We start from the raw sequence: 16,448 nt of genomic DNA, 5'->3' as shown, positions 1-16,448 counted from the left end.
ACTGAAAGATGTCTCAAGATGAGAATTACATTCTAGTAAATTTTCTTTCAGTGGTATTAGTACCAGAAATATTCCATTCACAATTGTTTCTCATATACCCTGTGAAAAACACAAAAGAAATATGCTGTTTCCATCATCTCAACATTATGACGCTGCAATTGGTTCACCTATTGACACTAAGAAGAAAACAGTTATTAATTTATATTATAATGAGACAAAAGGTGGTGTTGACATGATAGATCAAATGGTGAGGACATATTCAACTAAGAGGGCTACAAGAAGGTGGCCTCTGTCCATTTTCTATACTCTTGGTAGACATAACAGTGGTAAATAGTTATCCACTATTTTTGTTGAGCTTCCCAGACTGGAATAAGAAAAAACCTAATAAGTAATGACTTTTTCTTCAAGTACTGGGACTACAGCTCATGAAACTATACATTGAAGAAAGGGTTACAAATACTGCAGTACTGCCAAAGCCTGTAGTTTCAATATGGAGTGCAATCTCGGATGGAAAATAAAGCAGAACTTTGGTGCAAAGGAAGCTCATGGAGGCAAAGGTAGATGCTATTTGTGTGTTAGAAAGAGCCATTCAAAAGCAGAAAAGTACAACAAAATAACAATAATCTGCAACAATTGTAAGAGATACACATGTGGTAAACACAGCAAAAGAACTGTTGTATGTTCCAAATGTGAAGTAGATCCTGAAGGAAGTGGTGAATAATTCTTCTCACAAAACTGTGTTATATACCTAAGCTATTTGTACATTACCACAAGTTTTTGTAATATTTTTTAAGTACAGTGAGGTGTGCTTCAATAGTACTATAATGACTTTTGCTACTAATTTTGCTCAAGATAATTAGATTTAGTAAACTTAAATGAAGAAGTAAGTGATAGATATAAAATGCATTTTTGAAAACAGTTTTAAAAGAAATATTCAGGTTCTGGATCCTGATTATGCATCAATAGAGCTTTCAAAAGTACATTATTACATTATTAATGGAATTCAAGAACAATTAAAGAATTTTTTCTATTTTTAAATGTTTTTTTATGGTGGGCATGAAGTATATCCCCCCCCCCCCCCCCCCTCCCTTGGTACTACACGATACTGAAAATGGCTTGGTATTGTGATGGTTAAGAGAAGCATTCAGAAGAACCAGTGTGGAAGGAAGTGGGACTCCGAAGTACTCAGGAATGATGAGTTCGCTAAGGATGTGGATATTGCTATACGGAATATCAAAGCAGGCATTCAGTTAAAGAGGAATGGACATCTCTGAAAAGGGCAATCACAGATGTTGGTCAGTCAGGTAGAGGAACAAGGAAGGTTACTCCAAAGAAATATTTCAATTGCTCAATGAAAGAAGGAAGTACACAATTATACAGGGAAAGACAGGTATAAAGCAATATAAAATAAGTAGGAAGTATAAGGAAGCTAATGAGAAATGGCTGCAGGAAAAATGTGAAGAAATAGAAAAAGAAATGATTGTTGGAAGTCCAAACAAGACAGAAGGGAAAGATAACATTTCATCAGAATTTCTAAAATCATTGGGAGAAGTGACAACAAATGACTGTTCAAGCTGGTGCAAAGAATCTATGAGACTGGTAACATATCATCAGAATTTCACAATTCTGAAGACAGCAAGGACAGATAAGTACAAGAACTATCACACAATCGGCTTAAAATTTCATACATCCAAACTGCTGACAAGAATAATTTCAAGAGAAACAGAAAAGAAAATTGAGGATCTGTTGGGTGACAATCAGTATAGGAAAGGTAAAGGCACCAGAGAGGCAGTTCTGACTTTGCAATTGATAGTGGAAGCAGGACTGAAGAAAAATCAAGATACACTCGTAGGATTTGTTGATCTAGAAAAAATGTCTGACAATGTGAAATGATGCAAGATGTTCAAAATTATGAGAAAAATAGGAGTAAGTTACAGGGAAAGATGGGTGACACACAATATGTACAAGAACGAAGAGGGAAAAATAAGACTGAAAGACCAAAAACGAAGTTCTCAGAGTATAACATTTGTAAGACAGAGATGCAGTGTTTTGGCCACATTGTTCCATATATTCATCAAAAAAACATCAACAGAAATAAAAAATGGTTCAAGAGTGGGATTAAAATAAAGGGTGAAAGGAAATCAGTATAAGAGTTGCTGTCCTCAGTGAAATTGAAAACAAATTACAGGATCTGCTGAATAGAATCAGCAGGCTATTCAGTACAGAATATGGATTCAGAGTAAACCAGAAAAAGACAAAAGTAATGAGAAGTAGCAGAAATGAGAATAGTGAGGAACTTAACATCAAAGTTAATGGTTATTAAGTAGATGAAGTTAATGAATTCCACTACCTTGGAAGCAAAATAATCAATGAAGGACAAAGCAAGGAGGACATAACAAGCAGACTGGTGCAGACAAAGAGGGCATTTCTTCTCAAGAGAAGTCTACTGGTATCAAACATAAGCCTTAATTTGAGGAAGAAATTTCTGAGAATGCATGTGGGGAGCTTGGCATTCTATAGTAGAGAATCATGGACTAAGGGAAAACCAGAACAGAAGAGAATGTTGGAAATCAGGTGCACAATAAGATAAGGAATGAGGAGTTTCTCTACAGAATTAATGAAGATGGGAACACACAGAAAACACTGGCAAGAAGAAGGGACAGGATGATAGGACATATGTTAAGGCATCAGGGAATAATCTCCATGGTACTAGAATGAAGTGTAGAGGGTAAAAACTGTAGGAGAAGACAGAGGTTGCATTACATGCAGTAAATAATTGAGAATGTACGCTGCAAGTGCTACTTGAAAATGAAGGGGTTGGCACAGAAGAGGAATTCATGGTGGGCTGCACCAAGAGTGAGTCACAGAGAGAGAGAGAGAGAGAGAGAGAGAGAGAGAGAGAGAGAGAGAATAATAGGAATTCTCTTGGGGTCTGGTTTAGAATCTCAGCTTTATCTTTTATTCAGATTCCATCTTATGCATTTGCACAGGTTAAGCTCACATACACAAATCAAAAAACGTTTTGCATCACCCCGGTTCCCAGAACTGAAGATAGACATTGACTGTGGATATTATATCACAGACACAGTCCCTTTGACTGTTCAAAGATGTCACTAAACCCACCCAAAGATGTAAACAACCATGCATGAGCAGCACATATTAGATGGAGTGGGTCCCACAGCTGATCAGTTCCAGTCATTCCACCAGGAAGGAGGCATATGGCTCATGTTATCTGTAGTTCAATCATGCCCAGATGGTCAATACCACGTTAGATCATGTGCTCATTGTTACTTTGTGCCAGGAAGGGCTCTCAACAAGGGAAGTGGCCAGGAATCATGGAGTGAACCAAAGTGATGTTGTTCAGACATGGAAGAGATACAGAGAGACAGGAATTGTCGATGACATGCCTTGCTCAGGCTGACCTAGGGCTAATACTGCAGTGGATGACTGCTACCTATGGATTATGGCTCAGAGTTATCCTGACAGTAATGCCACCATGTTGCTGGTGGTCATGGAAAGTGCTGTAATGGTTGTATGAGACATGAATGCCATCCTCCAACCGGTAGTGCAACCATATCGGCAGCAATTTGGTGAGGCATTCGCCTTCATGGACGGCAATTCATGCCCCAATCATGCACATATTGTGAATGACTTCCTTCAGGATAATGACATTGCTTGACTAGTGTGGCCAGCATGTTTTCTAGACATGAACTCTATCAACCACGCCTGGGACAGATTGAATAATGTGTTTATGGATGACGTGACCCACCAACCATTCTGAGGGATCTATGCTGAATCGCCATAGAAGAGTGGGACATTCTTGACCAACAGTGCCTTGATGAACTTGCGGATAGTATGCCACAATGAATACTGGTATGCATCAATGCAAGAGGACATGCTACTGGGTATTAGAGGTAGTGGTGTGTACAGCAATCTGGACCACTACATCTGAAGGTCTCGCTGTATGGTGGTATAACACACAATATGTGGTTTTCATGAGCAATAAAAAGGGCAGAAATGATGTTTATGTTGATCTCTATTCCAATTTTCTGTACAGGTTCCGGAACTCTCGGAACTGAGGTGATGCAAAACTTTTTTTGATGTGTGTATATCCTCAAAATGTTCTTTCTTCCCCATTTCCTTGGGCATATTGCACACAATTAGCAGTTGCCTCTTCTTTTTCAGTGGTTCACGTTTAATGCTAAGTATGCTAAGTATGTAATAGCTTTCTCTTGATGTTTTTTGCAGCCACCATCATCTGCTTCCACTATGACAATGCTATTGGCTATCCAGGTTGGTTTGATCCTAATTTTGTCAATCCTTGGGTTTGTTGCATCCATAAGCTTCTTCTTGACATTCTTGTTCTTGGTGGATCTAATAAAGATTGTGTTGATTTTCTTGCCAACTGATCTCTGTATTTTAGGTGTTGTACTTAGTTTTTGTTTCTGTGAAGCTGCAGCAGCAGCATATGAAGGATTAGCCATAGTCACTTTTCCGTCAGCTTGGAGTTCTCTTGCTCTAGAAGCTCAACACAGGCTTTCAGTGCTCACATATCTGATTTAAGGATTTCTTAATGTAATCTTTCATTCTCCTTTCACAGCTCTTGTACCTAGCCAAGCATCCTGAAATAAAACATAGTCCATTTGGGCACTTTCACGATCAGTTTGTTTGTTGCAACAGCAGGAACTTTCTTCACCTCTTGAAGAAAATTGACAATGCCACAGGCAATTCTGTCACTATATTCAATCACTATATTCAATGGTTGGTAAACATCCTTTGTTCTGTCATTCATTGGCGGGCCTGATGAGGCGCTAGCACATACTTGATGTGACAGGGCATTGTCTACTGGCTTAATTTATTACTACAGAGAAGCACACTGTTTTGTCTGCTTGCTTCTAGAATTTTATCTTCATGAGACTGTCGGCTGATGCCCCCACAGTTGGGCATGGCTGTGGCCAGCAAGGTAAACAACTGACAGCTCCTGATGCAGAGTGGTGTCTCAACTGCTGCTGGTGGTGCTGACACATGGTATGGTTGACACAATGCAGCTGCTGATGTTGTAGAGTGCAGCAAGTGCTTGACCAGTGGCAACTTCTCAATGTATGTGGTGAGTGAAAAGACTTCAAAACTTAATTATATTCTTTAAATAGTTTATGAAGTCTACAGATCTAACCAGTAATGTCCTGCACATTTATGCATATAGGACTTCAAATACTGACTGTCAGTTACAGATTATGCCTGACAAAAATGACATCTAAACCAGGAGCTGTTTCATGCAATGACAGTTGCATTGCAGCGGCCATCTTGCCAATCTGACATGCGCTGAAATATTTCTAACTCCAGGAAACTAGTGAAGAGGATGTGACAACATGACCCAAAGATGAAGATCATGCAGTGCACCAGACAGAGGACCACTGACATGATCTATAGATAGAATGCTGTAATTGCTTCCAATGAGAACTTCAGAAACAGTGGGACGCTGTTTCTCCAGGAAAGTGAGCAAAGCCACCAGCTGTGTTGCATGCAGTGTGGAGTAGTGTTTAGTATCACTGGCTGGCATGCTGTGGGTCTTCAGTTCAAATCTGATCACCAGCAAATATTTATTTTCTGTTATTTATCATTTCTAGAAGATTTTTGAAGTTTCTTACATTTTTGTATTCTGGAACATACTCTGTTTGTGTAAACAGCAACACACACTGTCAACAAGGCAGTTCTGTTCTGTCTGTGTGTTGGTGTCCATAATAAATCTGCTTCCAGTGTTGAGTATTGTATTTCATTGATGACCCTGCTTCTGGGTCTGGACTTGATTTTTCAGGGGTGCTACACAAAAAGATATAACAGTGTACTGAAAATATCCTCAGAGAATACCAATGTGGTTTCTGGCCAAATGGAGGTACTTCTGACAAGTTGTTTGTTATTAGACATGCAACACAATTTTTTTATATCAGTGAACATAAACCATATCAAAAAATTATTAAATTTGTTGAATGATGTACTCGGCATATATAACAATGTCAATAGCACATTGCACAGATGTATGCTCCTGCCCCCTCCCCTCAGTGTACACCACTCAGCAGTGATGCAGTGTGTGTTGTATCATTGAGCTTTGTGACAATTTTAGGGAGGAGGGGGGGGGGGGAAGAGTGTACATCGGCCGATATTATTACACATACAACAGCTTAATGACTCACAATCATTCACCATAACAGAACTACTGATATGTCACCATAGGCACAGGTAACAGCTAGTATGTTACAAAGCACTAAAAAAATGTGGTATCTGTGACAGACTAAGAAGGTTAGCATTAACAGAGAAGAACACAATGGTGAAAGTAGAGGTGAATATAAAGTGACCAAGAGCTTTCATTTTACAGATGGAGTGATACAGAGTGACAGTTTCTCTGCAGTCCTGTTCAATTTAGTTCTGCATAGTCCTTTACAAGAAACAGACAAGAGAAGTACAGTAATGATAAAATCCAGTCACATATGTGCATTTACAAATGATACTGGAATTATGGCAAGAGAAATCAAAAATTTTAGAGAAATGTACAAAGTAATGAAAGGAGGAGCAAAAATTGGACTTACTGTAACAAAAATGAGACAAAATATGCGATAATGTTCAATGTGAAGGCTAAGAGACACCACATGATCTGAATACCTCTAATAAATTTTTTTTAAAGATGTCAGTTGCTTCCATTATCTTGGTGTCCATTATCCAGTGATATTAATCTGAGACAATGTGTTACAGAAAGGATACAAGCAGAATATAGGGCATGTTATGTGGACGTACAAATATTTAAAAATTCATTAATACAAGAACAACACAGTTAAGAGTATACCATTCCTCTGTATGGCCAGTTGCTACTGCATATAAATAAAAAATGTGGATGATAACAAGTAGATATAAACAACCTGGGGGCATTAAAGAATCCTACATCAAATTGATGGGGCTATCAGAGGAACAGACGGTTGGAGAGTAAGATACAAACATGAAATACAACAGATTATACAAGGGAAAGCTATAGAACAATTTATTAAATCTCAGAGAATACACTGGTTAGGACATATGGAGGGGATGACAGATGACTGAATGCCCAAAGGAATAATGAGAGGAAGATTTTATTCCACCAGTATGAAGGGCTGACTACGAGCAAGATGGCTGAACATTGTGTTGACTGACCTTACCTAGATGGAGATCTAAGGATAGAAAAAGAGAAATACAGAACACAGTTGCATAAGGACAGATTGCTGAGGAGGACAAGCCTCATCAACAGCTGTAATATCAAAGAATATGAAGAAATAAATTCTGAAGAGAAGTCCATTCACTAAGGAGTATGTGTGAATGTTTCCTGACGTACACTGCTGATGCAAATCTCTCAAACGTTACAAGCCAGGTGGTAGTCTAAACATATTATGATGTTATGATGGGTGTCATATTCATCATATTCTGATGAACTGTCAAAATACTGCAGACACCCTCCCCTCATTCTCCTATTTATATGCGTGGGAGTACTGCCATTTCCCCTTGGATGTGGGCGTTGGGGTTCTTATGTGACCAGAAGTCAGGGAGAGGGAGGAAGAGTGAGAAAGATGGTTATATCAAGGCCAGAGGATGTGTTTAAATCTCTGGGTGGGCAATCTAAACCCACCTTGTGTGCTGCCCACTGCTGGTGCATGATTGCTAACATGGGAATCCATGTGCAACTGAGTTGACAGCCCTCATCTCAACTGACAAGACTTTCATGGATTCCTCTATCAATTCTTTTATTATGTTCTCCCAAAAACAACTGCTTCAACACAGCTTGGTGTTCTCAGAACCAAACATATGTTCTTCCTTTAGGGTGTGCTGTGTCCCTGCTAATTTTTCTCTGTGTCCCAGATGTAGATACCTAATGAACCCTCACAAAGCTTCAAGATACAGTGCTGCATTTGCCATATGTATTGGCAGTCATATTCACATAAGATATTCTATATATATCTTTGGCAAGCCAAGACTATTTTATATCTTCAGTGGTGGTAAGAACAAGTGCTTGGGTATTTGAAGTGCCACCTCCTCAATGTTTTCCATGCAGGGATTTGCCATTCCAGGGACCAGCAGAAATCCCTTGGCTACTCCATCTATTTATTCATGAAACTCCCCAATGCAGCTGAACTAGAGTATGACGGGTGCATGTGGAAAGGGTTTTCTATTAGTGACTAAGTGGTTCTCCAAGGAGACATGAAGAGCACTTTCACAAAGAGATTTTTAAATCAAAGATCATTTCTATATAGTTGTTCACCTCTTAAGTACTGTTCTGGCAAAGTTCCTGAAATGGTTATCACAGTGTCCAACAAGGGGTTTCACAAGTTTAGTTAAGTATGTGGCCATTCCATATGTTGGTGAGCTAATAGCATTGCCTACTGGCCAAAGAAGCAGTTCTTCTTTATGGATTCTGGGAAGTCAATACATATTGGACACTCTTTCACCTCTTTTGGTAGATCTGAGCTATTTAGCAGAGCTATTTGTTTTCCTAGTCATTGTCATTACATAACCTTCTTGAGGCTGTAGGTCAGGTCCCGTAACAGAGAGCTTACAGTAGTTGCTGGAATGCATTAGTGTCATTGTATTCCCTTTTCCTGCAAGCAGAATCATTGTGTCAACATCTTTCCCTACTGATTGTAAGGTCTAACGTTCCACTGATATCATATTTGGTTTTACATGTCTGAATGTGGCTACGACCCTACAGGTTTCCTGCTTAATATCCTCAACTTTTTCTGTCAGCAAGCAACGTTTGTTCCTTCCAAAACAGTAATAACGTCCCATACCAGTATGGTTCTTGGGATAACTTCAAAGTTCATCCATTTTGAGGGTGCTGAAGTTGTAGCTGAATCCAGTTCTTTCTCTATCAGATGTGTTCCAGCATTGCTGGTCTCATTGTGCTTCACTTGAGCTCCTGACAAATATGCTGGTTTCTTTTGCACCTGTGAAACATTTTTCTGTTTTGCTGTTGGTGTATGAGCTGCATTTCATGCACTATGAGGTTATGTACTGGTAATGTGCTAATAGGTGGCATGTGAGTATGAATCATGTATTCTTATCCAGCTGCCTGTCTCTGCGTGAAGCAAATGTTTTCCCTTACTATGGGCATGCCCACCTGCCATCATATCCAATTGGTGTTCTTTGGTTTTACTGGGTGTCACAGTTTTGCAAAATGTGTTAAGATGACCTCATCTCAGCACTGTCGAAGGAAGGCCAGGGTGTTGAAGGATTTCTGTCTTGGTGTATTCTTTCTACAGTTGTTCGGAGCTGCAGAACATCTCCTCCCAAAGTGATGGCACATGTATGAAGGTAGATGCAGATTGGTGTGTGGAATCACACCTTTGTGGCTATGTGCTGAGAGTGCACAGCACATGAAATGGGTGCCTATACAGTAATTCAAATGCAGCCTTGTTCAAATGCAACTCATTCTGGATCTGGATCAGTCATGTGATGTTGCTGTATGGTCACCAGTCACTTAAACTTGCACAAGTAGATTATGATTTATGTAGATGATTAAAACCCCTAGTCTTCAAGCAGTAGTGGCAAACAAAGAAGGAATATGAAACTTACTGGTAAGATTAAAACTGTGTATCAGACTTAGGCTTGAGCCACAGACCTTTGCCTTTCATGGACAAGTGAACTGCCAACTGAGTTATCCAAGTGTGACTCATGACCCACCCTCACAGTGGTGGACACCACCCCATCTCCTTAATTCTGGATTCAAGGAAGGAATCATGTAATTATATTTTAAAGGGTTGTGCTCATGGTGAAGAAGACTGTCACAGAAGCTGTTTACATGAGCTATAAAATGTTTTCATACTGATGATGGTGTTTTTGAACGAAGAGTCACAAAAAGAAACAGTTTTCTGAAAACTGTAGGAAACAATCTGTTATTGAAGTTAAAATCTTCTTCTAAAATGTTCAACGTTTCAACCCCTCTGCTGGGATCTTCCTCAGGATCTCTTGGTGTCCACTACTGCTAGAACACTGTCAGAGACGAGTGTCATGTCCACTTATAAAGGGGGAATTTTCTGGCTGAATATTTATACTGCTAATAACAATGATAAGGAACCGCCTTCTCACTCCATCAGGTAACCATTCGTTTCTGGGGTCACCCACTGCATAAGCAGAATTTTAAAGAAAAATGGTATTCAGACATCTTCCTTTAGTCAAAACAAAATAAAAGACTTTTTCCAACAGAAAACGGATGCACCTGATTACCTCCACAATGCAGGCATCTATCAAGTGTCATGTGGCTGTGGCAAAGTGTATATAGGCAAAACAGGAAGAACTGTTAAAGAACGCATTAAGAAACACGAACGGCACATGCGGCTAAAACAAAGTGCAAAATTGGCAGTAGCGGAACATCACAAGAACTGTGGCTCTGTCATCGATTTCAATAATGTACTTGTACTGGCAAAAGAAACAAACATTTATAGAAGGAAGGCCCGAGAAGCGGTTGAAATTTTTAAGAATGCCTCTAATTTCAATAGAGAGGACGGCTATAGGCTTCTGGCATTGTGGCTTCCCGCCATCAAGGAAGTAAATACGCGGCCACAGTGTGGTAGCAACATAAATAACGTGCTACAAGTCACCTCAGTGGACAATAATATTTTGGGTAAACATTCCCCCTTTCTTGGCTGTTTCGAATCTAGCCACTGCTGACTACCAACCAATAGCGGTAGCAGGCATTTCAACCAATAACCCTTCTCCAGCATAAGTGTGGAATAGTGCCTTTCTATCCAATGACGATGACCACCAATGGTATCCACAGGAGATGAGCTACCAACACTCCTTCTTTTATATTAGCCTATGACTGTGGCCCACCAATGGTAGCCATATGAATTTTAACCAATACTATCACTTCTCCAGCACGAACTCCAGAAAATTCCCCCCTTATAAGTGGACGTGACACTCGTCTCTGACAGTGTTCTAGCAGTAGTGGACACCAAAAGATCCTGAGAAAGATCCCAGCAGGGGGGTTGAAACATCAAACATTTTAGAAGAAACATGACGCGGCCTAATAACCCAGAAGATTTTAACTTCAATGACAACAGCCACAAAAGCCTGCAGACTTACATAACAATCTATTACTTTGAATTACCTTTACATCATTTACTACTGAGCACACAGCACATATTTTATAATGTAGTGTTCATCAGAATGGCCCATACTATCAGCATTTAATGCAAGTCTGTTTCCTTCCTGAAGCACCCTATACATGGGATATTAAGTTATAACATATTTTCTAGCTGCTGTCAGATACAGTACAATTAATGAATTACAGAACTAGAATATGGTGAAAAACCTACAATCACTAATTAAGTGCAAATTGTGATGAAGTGAACTAACTTATACTAAAGCACAGCAAATATTGCCTGAAGAAGTAATACCTGTATGAAGGTTCTTGAAAGCCTTTGGACTGATTTCAAGAAGTGAGTTAACAGCACCATGGAAAGATCCATCAATGACAACGACATCTCGCCTCTTTGTATACATTTTTGCAAGCTGGAGAGCCAAATCATTGGCTTCTGCACTAAACAAACAAAATTAATTGAAATTATCTAATGAGCACACAATGACAACACAGAATTCAGTATATTAAATAATATGTACCTGATATATTAGAGTGCATTTAAAACTATGTTGTACAGTGATACAGTAAAATTCATAAAAAATATGAAATTAGATGGAATCAGTATGACTGGTAAATCGACATTAATGATAACGGTGAGGTTTACATTTGAATTGTGGTCAAGACAGAAAATTTCTTACATATAAGATACTACATATTAAATTACTAAAAAAATATGAAAAATGGCACCCAAGAGCTTATGCAGCATACAAGAGAATCCACACAGCACCAACAACAGAAAGATGGACTTTCACCACAAAGCATACATGTACACCCTCCTTCCCTTCTTTTCACTTGAAGTGTTAAGAAGCTGTGTGGATAAGTACAAAATCCCAGATATGGAAATTTTGAACTTTTCTTAAAGAAATTGGAGTCATTACTGAACAAGGTAAATAAAAAGAAGTGTGATTTGATAATCTGTTGTGACTTCAACTTTGATTTTCTCACAAAACACAGAAACAGAGTTGCCCTTTTGAACCTTGCTACATTTTACAGCTTAAAGGCAGAAGTTAATGCTGCTGCTCAGGTAACAATGGCTTTTGGTCAGTTTCTACTCAGCACTTCAGAAAAATTTTCAATGCCGGCTTTAGTGACCATCTTGCTCAAATACTAAGCTTGAACATAAAAGATACGAGGGTTGCCCAGTAAATAATGCCCCATATTTTTTTTCTCCGAAATAAAAAATATTAGAAATGTGAAACTTTAGGTGCGAGTTATTTGAAGTTTCCCGCGTGTGTACGCAAAGTTTCAATTTCCTCCGACAGAGAGCGGTGGTGTAGGAATGTTCTAAAATGGCGTCTGCAAGTGACATCCGTCAGAAACAACGTGCAGTGATTGAATTTCTCGTAGCAGAGGAAGAAACCGTGGGCAATATCCATAAACGCTTGTGCAACGTCTACGGAACATCTGCAGTCGATAGGAGTACTGTTGGTCGCTGGGCACAGAGGGTGAAAGCATCAGAGGGCGGTGCTGCGGAGCTCCGAGATTTGCCGCGGTCGGGAAGGCCTCCCACGGCTGTCACGCCTGACATGTTGCAGCTGGCTGATGTTCTCATTCGACGGGATCGACGCATTACGACTCGACAATTGGCACTGGAGTTGTCAGTAAGCAAAGGAAGTGTGGATGTGATTATCAATCAGCTTGGATACTCAAAAGTGTGTGCAAGATGGGTTCCTCGGTGTCTTACTGTCGATCACAAATCCCAAAGAAAAGACATTTCTTTCGATTTGTTGCGACGCTTTCACGTTGACGGGGAGGCCTTTTTGTCACGGATTGTGACAGGTGATGAAACTTGGGTGCATCATTTTGAGCCCGAAACAAAAAGACAATCGATGGAATGGCGTCATGCTTATTCTCCACAGAAGAAAAAATTCAAAACAGGTCCTTCAGCCGGAAAAGTCATGATGACTGTGTTTTGGGATTGCGAGGGCGTAATTCTCATTGATGTGATGCCAAAAGGCAGTACCATTAATTCAGAGGCTTATGTCAAAACATTAGACAAACTTAAGCAGCGCTTCCGGCGCCTTGGGCGTCATGTTAACCCACAGGATGTTTTGATTCAGCATGATAACGCTCGTCCTCACACAAGTTTGAGGACTTGTGAACACATCGCGAAACTGGGTTGGATAGTGTTACCCCATCCACCCTACAGCCCCGATTTGGCTCCTTCAGACTTTCACTTGTTTGGGCCAATGAAGAATTTCATTCGTGGAAGACGTTTTGCCGATGACGAAGAAGTGATTCACAAAGTGACAACCTGGCTCCGTAGGCAGAGTAAAGATTTTTACCGGCAGGGAATACACGCTCTTGTGTCTCGCTGGAGAAAGGCCGTCGAACTTGAAGGAGATTATGTGGAAAAATAAAGCAAGTAGACAAAACATCAGTCTTTCACATATGTAAATTTGATTGTTGTGGAATAAATACTTCTGGAGAAAAAAAAAAAAATGGGGCATTATTTTCTGGGCAACCCTCGTAGTATTGTTAACAAGACGTCTTTAAGAACCACATGTAGAAGCTATAGTCAGGATAATATAAATTACTTAAACAACTTATTAAATAAATAACAATGGTCACAGGTTTACTAAACTAATGATCAAAATGAAAAATTCAGGCCGGCCGCGGTGGCCGAGCGGTTCTAGGGGCTACAGTCCGGAACTGCACGGCTGCTACAGTCACAGGTTTGAATCCTGTCTCGGGCATGGATGTGTGTGATGTCCTTAGGTTAGTTAAGTTTAAGTAGTTCTAAGTTCTAGGGGACTGATGACCTCAGATGTTAAGTCCCGTAGTGCTCAGAGCCATTTGAACCATTTTTTTGAAAAATTCAACATCTGCATTGATACATTAACCTGTGGTGAGTTTTCACAGTCTAGGCGATATGATCGTGAATTTTTACCAACTGCACTGTGTTCTGTACACATTTTATTTCCACTTAGTACAATACATTTGATATGAAAGCACAGAGTGTACTAACTATGAGTCCAGAAGAAAATGGTTCAAATGGCTCTGAACACTATGGGACTTAACTTCTGAGGTTATCAGTCCCCTAGAACTTAGAACTACTTAAACCTAACTAGCCTAAGGACATCACACACATCCATGCCTGGGGCAGGATTCCAACCTGTGACCGTAGTGGTCGCGCGATTCCAGACTGTAGCGCCTAGAACCACTCGGCCACCCTGGCCGACAGTCCAGAAGAGTGTGTATACATCATCTGTCAGCGATAATATTGTTTAGAGTCCCCACAGAGTACCCCCATGGAGTGCAGAGCACAGGTGGGGGCGCTATCACTGTGATGAATAACTGCTGTTGCTTAAGTGAGTTTGTAATCCTTGAGGTGTCACAAGGGGGGGGGGGGGGGGGGGCATTGAAATCAGCTGAACACTGAAGTGGGAGGTGGCACATTGCCATCCCCTGTCGTTGGCTGCTGTGTGGGTAACACTGGACGTTCATGTTCCACTGACATGGGCTGTAACAATGAAAGTTATGTGGTATGAGTGGAGAGATCTTTCAGGGTCCACGGTGGCTTCAGACAGTAGATGGCCACCATTGTTGGTTCCCCATTGACCTTGATTTGGAAGGTGGTGTCGCTGCGGCTTATGAGTTAGTATGGGTTCTTGTGGGGGGGTGTGAGTGCAGGTTGGACCATGTTGTCACGCAGCATGACAAATTGCGTCATGTCCAGTGCCCTGTGGATGAAGGTAGGCAGTGCTTGATGAGCACATGGCAATGAGATTGTGATGCACTGAATTCTTCTCCATACCACTTGTAGTAGTTCTGGTAATCGTTGTGGACTGTTGCCCATCAGTAGTCACAGTGTCTCTCCATAATGCAATTTGGCCAGGAACGCCTGTAGATCCTCTTTTGTGGCAGTGCACACCCCTAGCAAGACCCAAGGGAGTGCTGCTACTCATTCACTGCTGTGACACATGGGCACTGCTTTCACTGTTCTGTGCCACCTCTCGACAAGACCATTACTCTACAGGTGGTATACGCTGTCGTATGCCAGCAGTCAATGCCGCACATGCTGCATAATGCTTCAATCAGCATGGCCTCAAACTATCATCCTTGGTCCATTGTTATTGTGAATGGACACCTGAACCGGGCAATCCATCTATACTCAAACGCTGCAGCTATGGCTACCACCGTCATGTTGATCATTGGTGTTGGCTTAGTCCATCAATGTTGGTCACTGGTGTTGCCTTAGTACATCGTGTCACACAATTACTTATGCAGAGATTGTATTTTTGTCCTGACGATATGTGAAAAAATTGTCCCCTTGGAACTGTGAAGTAGCCTAGTGGTGTCTGCATGTGATGGCTGACTTTGCTTTATTGACAGATAATGCAAATGCATGTCCATACTTTGCAGTCACTTTTAATGTTTGACCATACAAGCTTCATTGTGGATCATATTCTCAGATGGAAAAGATTGTGTAATGACCAAAAAATGACTCTGAAAAAGGACACTGGAACCAGTGGCTGTTGTTTTCCAAGTGAAGAATCAAAGAGTAGAGCTGCATCTGTCTCTGGTAGCTGACAGCATTCAATCTTGAAACTGGTTGCCAAATCAGGAGTAAGTGTCAAAATCAATGGATCTGACATCAGTTCTCATGCCATTTCAAGACAGTCCAGTTGAAGCAATATGGTATTGATCCATAGTAAATTGAGAAATATAGTTCAAGTATATAAATTGTCTCAGAGTAACTCATGTTGATGGATGCTGAATCGTGTCCGTGATCAGTTTATAGTCTGTATAAATTGTAACTGCTCACCGGTCAATATCTTCATTGAAATAGTAGACAGCCTTGTAGATTGCTAAAAGTTCTTGCCCAAATGCAGAATACTGTGTTTGGGCTTACAAGAGCCTTCTGGAGAAAAACCAGAATGGTTGCACTTGCTCGTCAATGATTAGCTGGAGTACCATCCTTATTGCTACCTCGCTGGCATTGTTATTAGTTGAAGAGGCATACCTGGTACCAGGTGGGCTAAAGCCACTGCTGAAACCAAACTACCAACTGAATGTGTGAAAGCCACTTGCAAATCGTCAGTCCATGTTGGCCAGCGATGTCCATGGGTGTTTGGTCATTTTAATGCATCAGTGGGGGTAGGCTGGATGTCCGCTGCATGTGGGATGTTTATCTGGTAAAATTTAAGATGCTGAGACATCGCTGAAGGTCGTGGAACAATTGTGGTCATGGAATATTTTGTACAAGTGCCAACTGGTCATCCATTGAACATATTCCTGAAGCAGAGATGGTGTATCCTAGAAATGTGACTTCATTCTGGAAAAGCTGAAA

The 16,448-nt window shown here is 40.5% G+C and overlaps 1 protein-coding gene across 1 annotated transcript in view; it reads right to left on the bottom strand.

Annotated features, from left to right (window-relative positions):
• LOC126252714 (5-phosphohydroxy-L-lysine phospho-lyase-like) overlaps nt 1-16,448 on the bottom strand; it is a 334,596-nt gene that overhangs the window by 77,037 nt on the left and 241,111 nt on the right. The window contains exon 4 of the mRNA XM_049953620.1: nt 11,412-11,554. Coding sequence (XP_049809577.1) covers nt 11,412-11,554 — 143 coding nt within the window. The remainder of the gene's footprint in view (nt 1-11,411; nt 11,555-16,448) is intronic.

The sequence above is a fragment of the Schistocerca nitens genome, chromosome 1, assembly GCF_023898315.1.
Source record: "Schistocerca nitens isolate TAMUIC-IGC-003100 chromosome 1, iqSchNite1.1, whole genome shotgun sequence".
NCBI classification, from domain to species: domain Eukaryota; kingdom Metazoa; phylum Arthropoda; class Insecta; order Orthoptera; family Acrididae; genus Schistocerca; species Schistocerca nitens.
Note: the sequence above shows the minus strand (reverse complement) of the source record. Positions and strands in the feature narration are given on the sequence as shown.